At 38.1% G+C, this 16829-nt stretch overlaps 1 protein-coding gene across 4 annotated transcripts in view; it reads left to right on the forward strand.

Annotated features, from left to right (window-relative positions):
- Positions 1-16829, forward strand: part of CDKL5 (cyclin dependent kinase like 5) — a 209824-nt gene that overhangs the window by 119149 nt on the left and 73846 nt on the right. For all 4 annotated transcript variants that reach the window (XM_032286023.1, XM_032286025.1, XM_032286022.1 and 1 more), the window contains exons 4-5: positions 2833-2878; positions 14140-14276. In XM_032286023.1, the coding sequence (XP_032141914.1) occupies positions 2833-2878; positions 14140-14276 (183 nt within the window). The remainder of the gene's footprint in view (positions 1-2832; positions 2879-14139; positions 14277-16829) is intronic.

Below are 16829 nucleotides of genomic sequence, written 5' to 3' on the forward strand. Positions count from 1 at the left end.
ATGTAAGAATGCTAAGATGTAACAAAGAACTAAAAGTTTGTGGTAAAGGGCATTGGGAAAATTGGTTTAGTGTTTAGAAATTATATTAAATCTGGATTCCCTCACCATGTCATATATTAAAATAAATTACAAGTGAATAAATACTTAAGGAAAGAAATTAAATTATTAAAATATCAAGATACATAAATGCAGATGAATATTAGCCATGCTCAGGCTAAGTAAGGACTTTGAGCACAAAAGTAATAAACATAATTACAAAGGCCTATGTCAGTAAACTTGACTATGTAATTTATATTCAACAACAACAAAACTCTAAATAGTTAGTGATCACAATAAACTGGGGAAATGATTTGTAACAGAATTTGGCAACAAGTTGTCATTCATGAATCAGCAAGAAAATATTAACCCTACTGGACCTGATTTCACTTACCAATTGATAGAAGAAAACATCTCATTGAATGCCAGAGAGGTTTTTTAAAATGATTTTATTTTGTTTTGGCAATGGATATAGAGTGAATATTCTGATACACTGCTTAAGGAAACTGTGACATGATGTTTTTTTGGATGTCAGATTGTTAGTATATATTGGGAGCCTTTAACATTCATACCCATTGAACCAATTATATCACTTATAGAATTTACTCTATAGAAATAAAGATACAGATATTGAAGTATGTTCATTAACAGACTTGTTAAACAGCCATCCATTAAAAATGGTAGTTTTAAAAATTAATAACAGCTTTAAATGTTGCTTATATAATACCAAGTTAAATAAAAACAACATACAATAAGATGTCCAATATTACTACCATTTGAGAAAGATTTACCAGAAGAAAGTATACCAAAATATTAACAAGGGTTAATTTTTAAAATGTCTTCTCTATACCCTATTTATATCCTTTATATCCTTTTTGTATGTTCTGTAATGAGTTTATATTATTTTTATAAGTAGTTTGAATACATGTGAAATGTTAAATTCTTTCCACCATCTTCTCTTAATTGCATGTGGTTTTCACTAAACAGTGAATTGGTTTAATATAGAAAACTTTATTTGTTCCACTTCGTTCTTTAAGGAAATATATAAACCATATTGGGGGAGGCAGAGCAAGTTTTGAGGAGAGAAGATTTTCATTGTATTTCTGGAAGGATAAATAAAAGAATAAACATTTTATTTGACCCTTGTTAGCCATCTGCTTTATACAGTAAATTGTATTTATAAGATGCCAGAGAAAAATAACTAATAAATTTATTCAAGGTGTTATAAATGTGCCAGTTACAAATTTAAATTTGTAGTCGTATCAGTGGACAGTTTTGAACTAAGATCTTTTATAAAATCAAACTTTTAACACTTAGGGTGAAATGAAAGTAATATATGTGGGAGTCTTTCAGTTAGAGTAGAATATAAGATGGAACACGACCTGGAACAATATTCATTTGAGATGTGCGCAGTTTTTCTCTATTCCTGGAAGCTACCCCTTTCTTTGTGCTGTGAGAAAAGCAAGAGGAGGTTCCCGATAGGGTCTGTTCTTTCAGTTATGCTCTAGGTAGATTGCTAGCTAGCACCATTTGAAAAGGAGCAGGGTAAGAACATGATATCCATGTATTATGGGAGAGTAGCATACATAAAAGAGTCACCTTTGGACTACGTGGGATAATATTCTAGCTGAGAATCTCCTACATTACTTAAAATTGGCAGTTCTTCCTTCCCAGTAATACCTGGAAAAAGAAGTTTCTTTAAGTCAGAAGATCCCTTAATGTACAAATAAGTTGTACCCTGTATGTACATGTAAGTCGTCTGTACCCTACAATCCTATTCCTTCATTAAAAACAAAAACACAATACCTTTAAGAAGTATCTTTTCCCTCCATAATTTATAGCACTTGCCTGGTATTGTGTCCAATTTTAAAGTCTTTGTTTTGATGTAAAGACAATCTTTCATTAAACATTACAAGATCTGATCTGAAAGTGTCCCCACTTAGAGTAAAAAAGAACAGGCCTGAGTCATTCAGAAGACTTTCATATAAATGTTGGCTTTGAAGAATTTATATTAATTATTTTGCCAAAAGCTTTTTTATTCCTTTTATAGACCAGAATTGGATACAAGTTATTTAGTTCAGTGGTACTTAGTTCTTGGCATTTCCATTTCCTTTCTAGCCCTTATTTTCTTTCCTGCCAACCAAAAACAACAAAAAAGATTTTCATATTTTGTTTTAAAGCAGAATTTTGTTATCTCTTCTATTCAGAAGAGATAAATAAGGGCAGGATGAAGGTGGTGATTGGTATTTGGTGATGGAATGTTTATCCCACTTTGGATTTGCAATGACCATCAATAGGGATGAGCTGATGAAAACTATATATGTTTGTTAGGAAAAGGTAAGTAAGGGGACGTGACCTGGAGGAAGCATTCTGCTACGAGCAACTACTGTGTATTGGTGAGGCCCTTTCTTGGTCTTAGAAGGCCAATTAAAATGTGTCTCTGGATTTCAGAGGGCAATACAGATGACAGTCTTTGTCACTCTTCCTGGCACTTTTGAGTATCCTCAAGACATTGACACTTCTGATTCATGATCTATATGCATATTCTGTCACCATATCTGCTCTTTGCTCCGCACCCTCTCCCTTTCTCTTTTTCCTTTCTTGACAATGTTTGTGGGGTGGTAAGAAAGAATTTTGGAACCAAGAAATGAGGGGTGGCGGGGGAGAGGAAGACGATCTATTTTTGACACTCAGGCTTCTTGCTACTCTGTCCCAGAATATACCCCCAGGCAATTGGAATCCCCAGTCGGAAAAACACTGGAGAATGACTTTCCTTCTGCTTCTTTTCCTTTGCAGGAAACACATGAAATTGTGGCAATCAAGAAATTCAAGGACAGTGAAGGTAGATATATATATATATATGTATATGTATATATGTATTTTTCCTTCTGTATTACGTTTTTATAAATAGAGTGGAAGAAGTGGTACCTAGCTGGTTACACACTGTCTATTCCTGATATTTTGAAGTCACAATCTCAGAAAGTGAATATAGCTTATTTATTATCATGCTTTACTTTCAAACATTTAGTTCCTTCTATGTGAATCTTTTCAAATCTCATATTAGAAAATTCATCTTTTTATTTTAAGGTATAGTCAGCATTGGAAATCTTGCTCCAAAGGCTGGTTAGAAAGCATGTTGTTTATGCCGTTTCTAAATATTATTAAAATTAAAAAACGGACTTGAAGTAAATACTTTTGTGGGTCCACACAAATAGCAAGTACTGTGTGAAAGATTTCAGTATTGGTTACTATGATCTCCAGCTCCTAGTCAGAGTTAGAAATACAAGGATAAGTGACAGACAATATTGAGGGATTGATTTTATATTTAGAATAATGCAGTGGAAGAATAAAAGGTTTTTAAGAAGAAATACTATGCTTAGGGGCCTTCATCACATCCAGACCATTTCAAACAGAGTTGTAAAATTACCCCATGCTGGGCAAGAAAATTTAAAATAACGCATTTCAGTAGTTCATTTGTTTTAAAATCTAGATGGTTGGCCATCCAAAGATAGCCAAATAGAGAAACTGATGACAAAAATAGATATGGCCTTTAAGATGCTCCAGACAACATTTTTTTCAGACTTTTTGAACTGAGACCCACAGTAGAAATATATGCTACATCCTAACCCAGTGTCCACACACATATGTAACACTATATGTAAATGAAGCAAAAATGTCACAAACTTCTTTATTATATGAGTGTGAAGCACTCTACTTTCTGTTCTTTCCTGTTCATAAAAATGCCTATTGTGATATCAAATAGATGGATTACACCACTAATAAGTCAAAGCCTGCTATTTGAAAAACTGTGGTCTAAAAGTAGGAAGTACCAACATAGCATCAATCTTCATATCTAATCAGAAGTATGGAAATAGCAGTCATAGCTTACCTTCTTTAGCACACATTCCCTAAGTGATGTAAGACACCAGCCTCCATATTTATGAACCGTTTCATCACCCTCACCTCAGAGACTTAGCAGACATTAAATAAAAAGGGACTTGCTCCAGGATAAATGCAGCAGTATTTGATGTAACCCATCTCTGATGTGCTACTTGTTGGAACACATGCATATCAGCTGGGAACTTTAGCAGTCATTCTATGGGTAGACTTAAAGGGACGGTAAAAAAGAACTTTTTGCTTGTTCTAGGGGGACAAAGAAATCTTGCTTCAAATGGGATACTTGTTGTCTAGCAGGAAGCAGTAGCCCCAGGCCATCCCACTGTGAAACCATTGGAAATGAGCTCTTTGAGCAGTGACTTTGGGTCAACAGGTGGCTGAGAGACAAATGGTGATCTCCTAAAAAGAATAGTTGCAACAGTAGATCAAAGCACAACCTTTGCATGCATGTAAAGGCTTCTGGCTGTGCATTCATCTTTCAGGGCATATTGGCAAGCATCAGTTACAACCAAAAATAATAACTGTCAAATTTTGTAAAAAGTACAATCTAGGCCATGTATACTGTCATTTTTGTTTGCTTTGAGACAGGATCTCACACTGTCACTCAGGCTGGAGTGTAGTGGCACAATCTTGGCTCACTGCAACCTCCGCTTCCCGGGCTCAAGCGATTCTACAGTGTCAGCCTCCTGAATAGCTGAGATTACAGGCATGCATCACCACACCTAGCTAACTTTTTTGTATTTTATTTGTAGAGACGGGGTTTCGCCGTGTTGCCCAGGCTGGTCTCAAACTGCTGAGCTCAAAGCGATCTGCCCATCTTGGCTTCCCAAAGTGCTGGGATTATAAGCATGAGCCACCTTTTCCGGCCCCCATTACTTTCCTTTTTAAATAAATACTATATTCTTCACAATCTCTATCCTGTGCATACCAATTATTAGCTTCAATTATATATTTTTACATGTGTTATGATACCTTTAGAGTGGAAATCTAGGGTATCCATTGAAATTCATTGAGCACTGAGCGAAGTGCTGTGAGAGTTCAGATGTGGGTACTTTAAAGAGCGTATGACCTATTAGGAGAATTAAGACCTGTATAAATAACAATAAAACACAGTAGAAAGCAGTTACTGCCTGAATGGAGATATGTAACTTGGATCATTTTGAGGTGAGAGAAACTGTTTCTAGATGTGGTGTTGGGAGTGCGTGAATAGTCTAGGCATGGAAAACATTTGATCTCCCCTTATTTTATTGAACCAACAAAACATTAATCTGCTCTGCCCTCATCTCTGCCAGACCATTATCACACACCATCCCTCAGAGGCATGCTGCCTTATCACCCACCTGACCTTGTCAATGACACCTACCTACTGCCTACACATACTTCTAGAGGGATACTTCCAAAACATTTCTATGCTAGAACCTGAAGACATATCCAGTTATTCATAAACTTTTTCATTCCAGTCCAGCCCACTTTCCTGCTGTTTACACTTCTCCCAGGGAGATACTAGTACTCTCTTTTCTATCTTTACCATTTTCCTCCTGCTGGAGTAGTGTCTTGCTTAATGGAAAGAAAGGGTACATGTTTGGTAAACAACTCTTTTGGAGTGTGAAGTGTACATAGATAGTCTTATTCAGGTAAGGATGTCTATTCAATCCCTATGTAAACCATTTAATTCTCAATCAGTTTATTATCTTAAATTTTTGCCATTTATAATAAAAAATAGAGTGTTATGATAACATTGCCTTCATTGTCATGTAGCTCTCATTAATCCCCTTTATTAGTTATTCTCAAAATATTCTTTTGATATTATGGCAGTGATTATCTAGATCTAATGTTTAAAAGTCTTAGTGAAGATAACGAAATAATCCTGTAAAAATATTGTTAACTGAAATAGGATCTGCACTTGGTCTGATCCACGTTCAAGTTAATCCAGTACAGATGCTCCTTGACTTGTGATGAGGCAACATCCCAATAAACCCATCATAAGTGGAAAAACTTCTTATGTACAGAATGCTTTGGCTGGGTGTGGTGGCTCACACTTGTAATCGCAGCACTTTGGGAAGTCAAGGCAGGAGGATCGCTTGAGCCCAGGAGTTTGAGACCAGCCTGGGCAACATGGTGAGACCATGTCTCTACAAAAAATTTTTTAAAAAATTAGCCAGGCATTGTGATGCATGCCTGTAGTCCTAGCTATTCAGTAGGCTGATGTAGGAGGATTGCTTGAACCCAGAAGGTTGAGGCTACAGTGAGCTGTGATCATGCCACTACACTCCAGCCTAGGTGACAGAGTGAGACCCTGTCTCAAAAAAAGCCTTTACTATACCCAGCTTACCACACATCCTAGCTTTAGCCTAGCCCCCTTTAAATGTGCTCAGAATACTTACATTAGCCTATAATTGGGCAAAATCATATAACAAAGCCTATTTTATAGTAAGGTGTTGAATATCTCGTGTAATTTATTGAATACTTTAGCGAAAGTGAAAACCAGAATGATTTTATGGGTATTCGAAGTATGGTTTCTCCTGAACGCATATGGCTTTCACACCGTCGTAAAGTCAAAAAATTGAAGTCAAACCACTGTAAGTTGGTGACCATCTATTCTCTCACTGATAACACGGAATATTTTGTGAGAGTACATGTTAACTTCTGGTAGCTTTAAAAGATTATGCTAATGTCCTACTTTCTTGTTAAAGTCATATGTTCACAAATTCATATGTGTAAAATGTTTGTGAAACTATATTTTGTATCCCAGGATGATAGATCACTATTTAAAATGGGAACCAAAATTTCATAGTAAATAAAAGTTTATATTGGGACTTTAAGTGGGTAAAATGAAACTAAAATTATGAAAATAAGTTTATAGTTAACACAATTTAGGTTATATTAGCAACTAATATGCTATTTCAAGAAACAATCAAGTGTTAACTTTTTTGGGAGGAGGAGCAGTTTTTGCAGTAAAATTGTAGGCTAGGCCAGTGAATAGCTTCTACAGAAAAGAGGGTCATTAAGAAATATACAGAAAGCTTTGTCAGTTTTCTTTCTTTTTTTCTTTTTTTATTCCTGTCTATGTGTTTTCTTCTTTTTTAGGGGTGTGTGTGTGTGTGTGTGTGTGTGTGTGAGAGAGAGAGAGAGAGAGAGAGACAGAGAGAGAGAGAAAGACAGAGACAGGGTCTTGCTCTGTATCCCAGGATAGAGTGCAGTAGCATGGTCATGGCTCAGTGCAGCCTTGAACTCCTGGGCTCAAGCAGTCTTCCTGCCTCAGCCTCCCAAAGGAGCTGGGACTACAGGTGCACACCATCACTCCCAGCTAATTTTTTCATTTTTTGTAGAGATGAGGCCTCGCTGTGTTGCTCAGGCTGGTCTTGAACCCCTGGGCTCAAGAGACCCTTCTGCCTCAGCCTCCCAAAGTGTTGGGATTACAGGCATGAGCCACCACGCCTTGCCTTTTCGAGGTTTTTATTCTCTAATTGTTAGCAGATATAATTCTATCAGATAATTTATCAGTGTCTTTGCCCGTGATTCTCCCTTAAAGACTTTAACACCCTGACTTGGGGATATAGACTCCTGTTAAAAGGGAAGAATGTTTGAGTGATGACAAATTTTTGTCTGAGCTTACTTCATTAGTTAAGTTTTTCTTACTTTGATGACTTCTGCTCGTTGACACTTCATCATAAATTTGGGGTCTCCAATAATGAGGTTGTTGGGTTTTTTGTTTTTTTTTTGTTTGTTTGTTTGTTTGTTTTTTGAGAGGGAGTCTCACTCTGTCGCCCAGGCTAGAGTGCAGTGGCACCATGTCGGCTCACTGCAACCTCCGTCTCCTGGGTTCAAGCAATTCTCCTGCATCAGCCTCCCAAGTAGCTTGGATTACAGGTGCCTCCTGCCATGCCCAGCTAATTTTTAAAATATTTTTAGTAGAGATGGGGTTTCACCATGTTTGTCAGGCTGGTCTCGAACTCCTGACCTCAGGTGGTCCGCCCTCCTCAGCCTCCCAAAGTATTGGGATTACAGGCATGAGCCACCACACCTGGCCCAGATGAGTTCTTTAAGATACTCTAAATGACGTTATTATAAGCTTGGCTATTAAGTTCCCACAGAGAACTTTATCTGGTAAACATCTGACCAACCAGATGTCTCCATTGTATTATTAGATTGGTGCAAAAGTAATTGTGATATTTGCCATTGCACCAACCTAATAGTTCTGCTCATTATTTGGATTTTCTGAGAAGGGAAAAAATGACCATAGACCATAAAGATAATAGAGATTATTTAATTAAAAGGCACTTTTCAGACTATGTATAAATTATAAATTTAGCCCAATTCTTCTGTCCTTCCTATGACTCCCGTCTTCTACAATGATGTTCAGATGATGTATCATTATTGGATTGTCATTCTCATGCATACACAAGTACAAGTGTCTGCTGTCCTCAATTTATTAAATAATCCAAGAGTGCTGATTTTGATTACATAGCTTTGGACCAGCAAGAATTCAAAATATTGTCTGTCCAACCTTTACTTTAGGAGAACCTATTTTATAAAATTTATTTTTGATATGCATTTGGACCTTCTTTTTGCTTCCTTAGACTTTTCCATCTTTTCTTAAATGTAAGGTGATGGGGTGAAGAGAGATCCTCTCTACTTGTCACTGGGCCTCTGTGCATGGTAAGGAGGCTGACTCTAGGGAGCTGTACAGTAGTCTACATTTAAGATGAAACTTAGGTTGTGTCTCTGCTTTTATGTAAAATAAAATTGCTTGCATTTCATATTCTGCTGCTTAATGTTTTCTATAGAGACCTATTTCCCTCTTGGAATGGACACATTCTTCTTAATTATTAGAAAACATTTCATTGATCACCTGTTCTGTCTTCTAATTTATTTTATTCTTCTTTTTACCCAGACACTAGAAAGCTCTCTACTGGTCTCTGGATCAGTAGTACTCTGGTCTCTTATTTTATATAATGGTACAAAACCAGAGTTTATAACCCGGAGTCCTTAAATTCATGAGCCTGATTTCTGTGTGAAAGAGGCCTTGAAACAAAAAGTCCAAACCTTGATTAAACAAATAATTTAACTGAACTTGAGCATTCTGGCTAGTCATGATTTCACCACACTTCCTTTTCATGTTCAACATGGATCTCTTTCAAACTTCAGGATTCTTCAGGATTCTTCTAGTGATCATTTTGTGTCTTCTGTGATTTAATAAATTCCTCCTTACTGTGCTTTTACCTGTTCTTCATCTCTAAAGATTGGAGGGTCCACATCCTTCTTCGTGTATGTAACAGTAGCACTAGCATTCAAACTTCCTCAGCCACATTGTCTGTCTGTTGATGTCCCTTCTTTAATAAGAGCAACCAGACTCAAATATGGCATCCCTGTGGTTTTCATCAAGAATGGGTTGATTTTTCTTTATCAGTTTATCTGTTTAAAGGTCCATTTGGGGGCAGGGGGCTCTTTGGCTATACAAAAATGTCAGGTCTGTGATTTCACAAAGTAGGTTACAGCTATTCCTGGATTTCCTTTCTAAGCCCACAGTTCTTTAAAAATAGATATACAATAGAGTTTCTGCTCATCTTTAGATTTTTCTCTTTTCATTACTTATCTTTGAATCTCCTTTGCTCCTGTGATCTTTCTTCTTAAGAATTGTTCTCTTTTACTTTAGCAAATCGCTCTTGATTTTTAGGTGTGTTACCTTGCCTTACTGGTAAATTTAGAAGTAGGACGGTTTTTTGTTTTTACTTAACATCCTTTTAAACCCTGCCATTTTGTCCTCAGTAGTAGGGTTTCTATATATCTGCACATAACTTTGTCAGAGTTGATCCTGTGTTAAGCTAAACTCCCTCAGCGGTAACTGATGACAGGGTGGGTCAGCATGCACATAATCAGGCATCACATAGAAGTATGGACTCAGGAGGAGTCCTTCCGAATAATCTAGTATAACTCAGCCCCCCAGTATACAGATGATGGACCTCAGGCCCAAAGTTGTATAGCTTGTTTGTGAATAATTGCGGCTAAAATGCTGATCCAGGATCTTCATTGAGTTTTTCTTCCACCCATACTATGCTGTCTTGCCATTCAGCTAAACAGTAGCATAGTTAGACCTGAACCTGGGTACTGTGACTCACTTTCCAAAACTTACTGTGTTGTACTATGCCACCTTTGTCCCTGTATTCTACTCAGACTATGAGGTAGAATGTGACCCTCAGCTCACACACCCTGAGAAAGTTATCCTTCCTAGACTTGGTTTCTTCATTTGTAAACTGGAGCCCAGCCTTGATAAAGAACCCTAGCCTAGACAAACAATCCACAGGGATTAATCCAACTAGATGGCAGTGATTTTTGTGCTCATTTCAGTGGGCTCTGCTACCATCTTTTGAAAATGCCTTAACTGAATGCTTTTTTAAGGCATTTTGTAATGCCTTAGAAAATGCTTTGTTACTTTGTGTACCTCTGAGAAGAGAAGCTTGTGTAATTGGAATGTGCCTGCCTTCCCCTCCCCCCACCATCATCTGATAATATAGTTGCACAATTTTCATCATAAAGTGCAGGGCAGGCCAAGAACCTTCAAAGTACTTAGAAAAACAAAATTATAGGATGTACCCAGTACTGAAGAGTGCCCATTTTGCTTGAACTTAGGGAATTAGTTCCACTTCTTGCCTGTTCCCATTCTTTGCAATCTTAGTGCTCAAGTGTTTACCTCAACTTTTAATACTATTACTGGAATAAAGTAGAGAAGCCTTTCTTTCCTAAAACAGCTGCTCAAATGAGGTTGTTTGGACACTACATTCTAAGTAATTTTGTGTGCTTCTTTTTGATGATTCATTATCTTCTCTAACCATTGTTAGGTGGAGTCAATACAGATTCAAATAACGTATGTATAACAAAGCACCCATGTTATATGAAGTTTAGGCTCGTAATCAATAAGATTTTATGAAAAGAAATAATAGATTATTAGATTTCAAAAAGGCAATAGGATTTTTGAGAGATGGAGGCATATGCTTGTTTCTTTTACTGATGAAGAGTTAAGTGGCTTGCCTAAAGTTGCATGGCGGACTGTTAGTTGATTAAAAGGCTGAGTCCAGAATCTAGGTCTCCCTAGTCCTAGTCCACTGTTTTTCTACTAAAACCATTCCTATGCGGCCATTCTGAAGAGGGTTTATCCATTAGCAAAGTCAAATTGCCACAAGTTGGTAACAAATATGATGATGTTTCATTTGCATTTCCAGTACCAAGAATTCACCAAGCATGTGATTAAGGATGATACACTAGCTGTATTTATTTAGTGACTTTGTGGCAACATTTATTTGTACCCAGCTCCAGCATAGCTTCTGGATGCTCTGAATGGTTTTATGTCTATTTATGTGTTTGTGTGCATGTATGGGTATGTGTTCTTGACCCTGAGCACTGTCAGTGTTCTGTATCCTCCATTGTTTCTAATCACACACTGTAGAAGACACCTAGGGACAGAGGTGAATAGGGGAAAAAAGAAATTCAGTTTCTTTTACTGCCTGATAAGTGGTACTTGAGGAAATTGGCAGTGCTGTAAGAAAACTGAGAGGGCAAAGTGTCTATTGTTTGCCCTCCCTTGCTGTGGCTGAAGTGAGGAAGAGCTAGTCATGTATAAGCAGAGTTTCCTTATGGCCCCAGATAAAGCATTCATGTAGGAAGAATGTATTGATCACCTCTTTTTATGTCAGGTACAGTCCTGGTGTATATTGCTGAACAGAAGAACTGAGTCCTGTCCTCCTTGAGCTCTTGATTTAGCAGGGGTGGCTGCATAGATTTATACCACTAAGCAAACAAATGTATCAAGAAAAATGGTGAGAAGTTCTGTGAAAAAAAGTCCAGAACTGTGACAAAGAATAATGAGGATGGGGCCTTCTTTCTTTGGTGGTCTGGGAAGGCTCTGGAGGAGTGACATTTAAACTAAAACCTGAAGGAGCGAGCCCTATCAAGAGCCTAGGTAGTAGACTGAGCATTGTAGGCAGAGGGAGCAACTCTGAAGGCCATTAAGGTGGAAAAATCAAGTTTGGGGCTATTTTGGGAACTGAAAAATGGAGGTGAGGGAGGGGGAGAGGGACATGAGATGGGGATGGAAAGGCAGGCGAGGACCAGGTCATCAGTAATTAGTAGACTTGTCTCTTGTTAAATTAGTCCCTTGTTAGATAATTTGTTTCTTATTTGAGATCAGTGTGTTATTCTGTCTCTTCGAGATAGATGGATTTTAGTTTGATTATCCCAATCTCGAGTAACTCAGGGGGACTATCAAGAGAAGCATGTTCCCAATCTTGCTTCTTTAGGAAACTGCTGGTGTTCCCTGGGCTTCAAGAGCTGCAACTACCTTAGCATTCTAATGGTCACAGAACAACATTGCTCTGGCTCAGCCCCAACTTGCAGAACACCTGGACCTTTGTCTCCTCCCAATCCTCCAAGCCACTTTGGAATATCTGTGATTGCATCTCAGACATTCACCCACTGCCGGGTGGCATCCACTGTCATGCTCTTTCCCTTGTAAGTACCCAGTTCCCTGTTGACCGCCTTGGTGTGAGCCAAGTAATTCACTGCTTATGCCACAGTTGGCCTTTCCTACTGCTGGTTCTTGTCTTCTCATAGACAGTATCTCTCTTGATCCTAATCTGTGTTCCAGAGTTCTCCAATAGCCTTCTGGCTAAAGTAGAATACTTCACTTATGTAATCAGTTCACAAGGGAGTGTTGACTCTATGCTTTCAGTTTGTTATGGATACTCGGGTGCTACGAAGCCCTTGCTTTTATGTCAGTCCCTTTTCTTTAAACTCAGTTTGAGTGGAGGTTGGGAAAGGGGGCTGGAATAGAAAATAATCTGAGGAAACACTCCCGGCTCTGCATTTTGAATCTCCCCTCTCCCTTTGGCGTCCATTTAGCCTTTTTTGTCCTGCGTGCCTTGCTTAGAGAGCCATTTTTCTAGAGAGTGTATTTATTAGACTTCCATGCCCCTATCTTCACACTCCATTTTCCTCCTCCTCACACTGAAAGACAGGTCTGAGCCTGAGGGTCACACAGCTCTCCAGCTGGGATTCTGGCCCTTATCCAAAAGCCTGTGGCCACATGTGTTTTCGAATTCATAATTTTTTGATTTTAGAATGGACATGGGGCATGTTATAATACATAGCACCCAGTAATTAAGTAGTATTTCTATAGTGCAACATATGAATGTTCATATTGGATGGGATAAACAAAGACTGTAAGTAGTCTCATGTCAATTCAGGTGTTACCTCAGTGAATTTGCTCCAAACTTAGAAAAAACTTTCAGTTTTTAGACTGTGTTTTGGATTTTGGAATTATAGATGAGGGATTATGATCCTGTATCCTGGTACATATATGCAAAAACATGGTAGTTAGGATTTCCAGGCTAAATCTAAAGGTATAATAAAAACTCATTTAAATAGAAATATTTTCATCATTCTCCTGCCAGTTAATCCATTAGAGTTAATACAACTTCTTTCCTTCCTCCATGACCACAGAGGTTATCATGAATGAAGTTGATGGTATGGAAGAGGATCTATTGGTTCAGCATAAATTCTCCATCCCAGAACAGCTACACCATCTGGGATGGACAGATGGACATGCCACAGGGAGGACAGCAGGAACCTATAGCAGCTGATGTTCAGAGAGAAGATTAGACATTCTCAGAATTCCCTGCAACTTGGCTGTGACTTGCATTGTAGATACTTGGCGCATGACCTCTTCTCCCTGAGGTGACTCATGCAGCCTGAGGAATAAAACACTCTTTTAGGCCAAAGCTTCAGACCATCTTTAAAAACATCAACTACTACAGATGCTGGCCGCATAGAGATTTCTCTGCACACTGACACTTTTGATTCCTTATGGCCCTTTTAATCTTTCTTTCCTAGTATAGAGTGTTAGAGTTCAAATGACAATGGATGCATATCTTGTATCTATAAGTGTGTTTTTACACATACACTGTAGTAAAAAGAGCATAAAAATATATAAGCAGAAAATCAAGTTTGTGCTGATCAAGTAAACCGTTTCTTCTATTATTCTTGATCCTTTCAACCAGAAAACATGTTATTTAATATTTCATTCTGGAACTTCTTATGCGGAAGTACTCAAAGTGGAAAGTGAAACTGGGATGTTTTCAGTGTTCTTGGAATTCTTTGAATAGTAGTTTGAAAGTTTTCATTTTACTCTTTTCACCATTGTTTACATTCTAGAAAATGAAGAAGTCAAGGAAACGACTTTACGAGAGCTTAAAATGCTTCGGACTCTCAAGCAGGAAAACATTGTGGAGCTGAAGGAAGCATTTCGTCGGAGGGGAAAGTTGTACTTGGTGTTTGAGTATGTTGAAAAAGTAAGTCATTAATTGCCAATGTGCAGATTTGCCTGATTATTTTATTTAAGGCTGTTTCTGCATTAAGAAAGTACTGTTATCTAATATTTCTTATCAATGTACTCATAATCTGAGGACTTTAAAAATAAAACTTCATAATTATTAGAAGTTCTGAAATATATTTAAGAATTTTGTACAATTAAACTGTGTAGAGATAATCATAAGTTTAAAAAATATACTGATTTGGCTTCTGAAGTCTTAAACTCTATGTTCAAAAGTAATTTTTAGGCTTGATTTAATTAAGTGTGAACAAGGCCTCTGAAGGAGACACTGGTAAACTGACAGTGATGGTATAGGCTGGAAGAGGCTGTGTAAGATACCACATTGAATGAGACCCAGGCTGGGGAAATGAGTGGGCCCAGGAAGCAGCTTTTGTGAACTGCCAGTGCTTTGGCTTTATCTGAGGATAGGAGCTGTGCCAGGAGGCCTAAGGTGAGGCTTGAAATGGTAGATGAGACCATGAGTCAGGAATTGCAAGCATGGGAAAAAGAAAGAAAAGCACACATTGTTTGAGCTGTCTGTGCACTCGCCTTAGCGTGCCTTGAAAAATGGTCACCTTATTAGTGACAATTTTAACAACATGACCTAAGGGCAAATATATGTTACAGTAGTCAATAATGTGTGCCTAGAAATTTCTTGGAGAGGGTCCTGGTACAGTGGCTCACACCTTTAATCCCAGCACTTTGGGAGGCTGAGGCAGGCGGATCACTTGAGCCTCAGGAGTTCAAGAATAGCCTGAGCAAGATAGTGAGACCCTGTCTCTGGAAAAAAAAAAAAAAAAAAAAAAAGAGAAATTTCTTGGGGAGCAGCTGACCTACAGCAGTTATTATGGTCAAGAATTTAAACAGATAAACACTTTAATAATCGTAGAAGAAACTAGAGCCAGGCAAACCTTTTAGCAGGTTTCCTTGGTGAGTAAACAGGTGGCTCCTACCAATTCCTATGCTATTGTCCAAAGAAGGTTGAAGCTGGAGAGGTTTATGTTTGCTGCAGGTCTATACCCAGGTGCTTGCTATACCATAAATGACAGCATTGACATTGTCATAACCAAATGGAAAGCAGTATTGCCAAGGTAACTGACTAGTAATGTGGCTTTGAATGCATTCAGCCTTTACAAGTTATTTTTTGGAAAAAAAAAAAAAATACATGTAATAATTTCATTACTAGAAAAACTGGGAAGTTGCTAGAAGGTTCTTTGTAGCCTTAAACCACTGCTATATGTTCCTTTTCCAGAATCTAAGTTTCTTTTTGTGTGTCAATTTATACATTCCTCTAAGGTAGCTTCCATACCAAAATAAAACTAAAAGTTGGTTTTTAAAAGAAAGTTCTATTAAAATAAAGAATTGCTATATTAGAATTCCAGGGGAAATCAGATGTCCTTTATTTTAAAAAATTGTTTTTAGAGATGGGGCCTCACTATGTTGCCTACGCTGGAGTGTAGTGGCTGTTTGCAGGTGTGATTATAGCACACTGCAGCCTCAAACTCCTGGGCTCAAGCAAATCTCCCACCTCAGCCTCCTGAGTTGCTAGGACTACAGGTGCGCACACCACCATGCCTGGCTGCTCTTTATTTTTTCATTATCACAAATAATCATGCAGTTTGCAGTTTACACTACCAAGTAAGAAAATTTTGACATCTATTTTAGTTTATCTTTTTTTATTTCTATTCTCATGGTGATTGTTCATTAATAATAATAATTTAGTATAACAAATGGAGAAGTCACCTCTGTGTGCCTGTTTCCTCACTGGGAGAGGCAATTTCGTGTGTCTGCAATCTCCCTGCTGGTAAATGGCTGAGCTGCTACTAGAACTGTCTGTCTGTCTGACAGTCAGGCCTAAGATTCGTCCTCCGACCCTGTGGTTCTTAGGTAGAACATGTCTGTCATACTTGCCACATTAGTGTCAGTGCCTTATAATTAACAGTAAGTCTCAGGAGAGCAAGGGGAAAGTGCTCTAAGGGGTAAGGGGCTGGTAACAGAGACCCAGGATTACAGAGGCTTAAACCTCTATAATCCTGGGTCTCTGTGTATACTACCCTCACGTATAAATACAAAGGTAGGGCAGTACAGGACTAGTGTGTGGCAGCTCTGCTCCACCACGCTGAGGTGTGACCCTTGTCCTAAAGGTCAGGATAGAGTTCCAGCTGTGACATCCCCTTGGCCAGGACATAGTTTCGTGACTACATTAGCTGCAAGGCAGAAGGGAAATGTACTCTTTGTTCTGGGCAGCTAGGCCTCCACTTGAAAATTATGTTCCTGCGGAGTAAGGGAAGACTGGATGCTGGAGGACAGTATCTCTGCCACTTAGAAATTTAGAATGGAATAGGAAACAAGAGATACAATTTGTTTTCTATATTACAAAGCCTTCCTATTCCACCTATGCATTTGGGACTGCCTATAAATTTGTTAATTGAAAAAGAGAATTCAAATGGAGAATCAAAAAACGATGCATACATACTTAAAATGTTTAATTGGTAATATAAATACTGTATGTATTCATTTACCACACTATAAA

Source organism: Sapajus apella, unplaced genomic scaffold, assembly GCF_009761245.1.
Source record: "Sapajus apella isolate SASKATOON/1434 unplaced genomic scaffold, GSC_monkey_1.0 scaffold17, whole genome shotgun sequence".
Taxonomy (NCBI): Eukaryota; Metazoa; Chordata; class Mammalia; order Primates; family Cebidae; genus Sapajus; species Sapajus apella.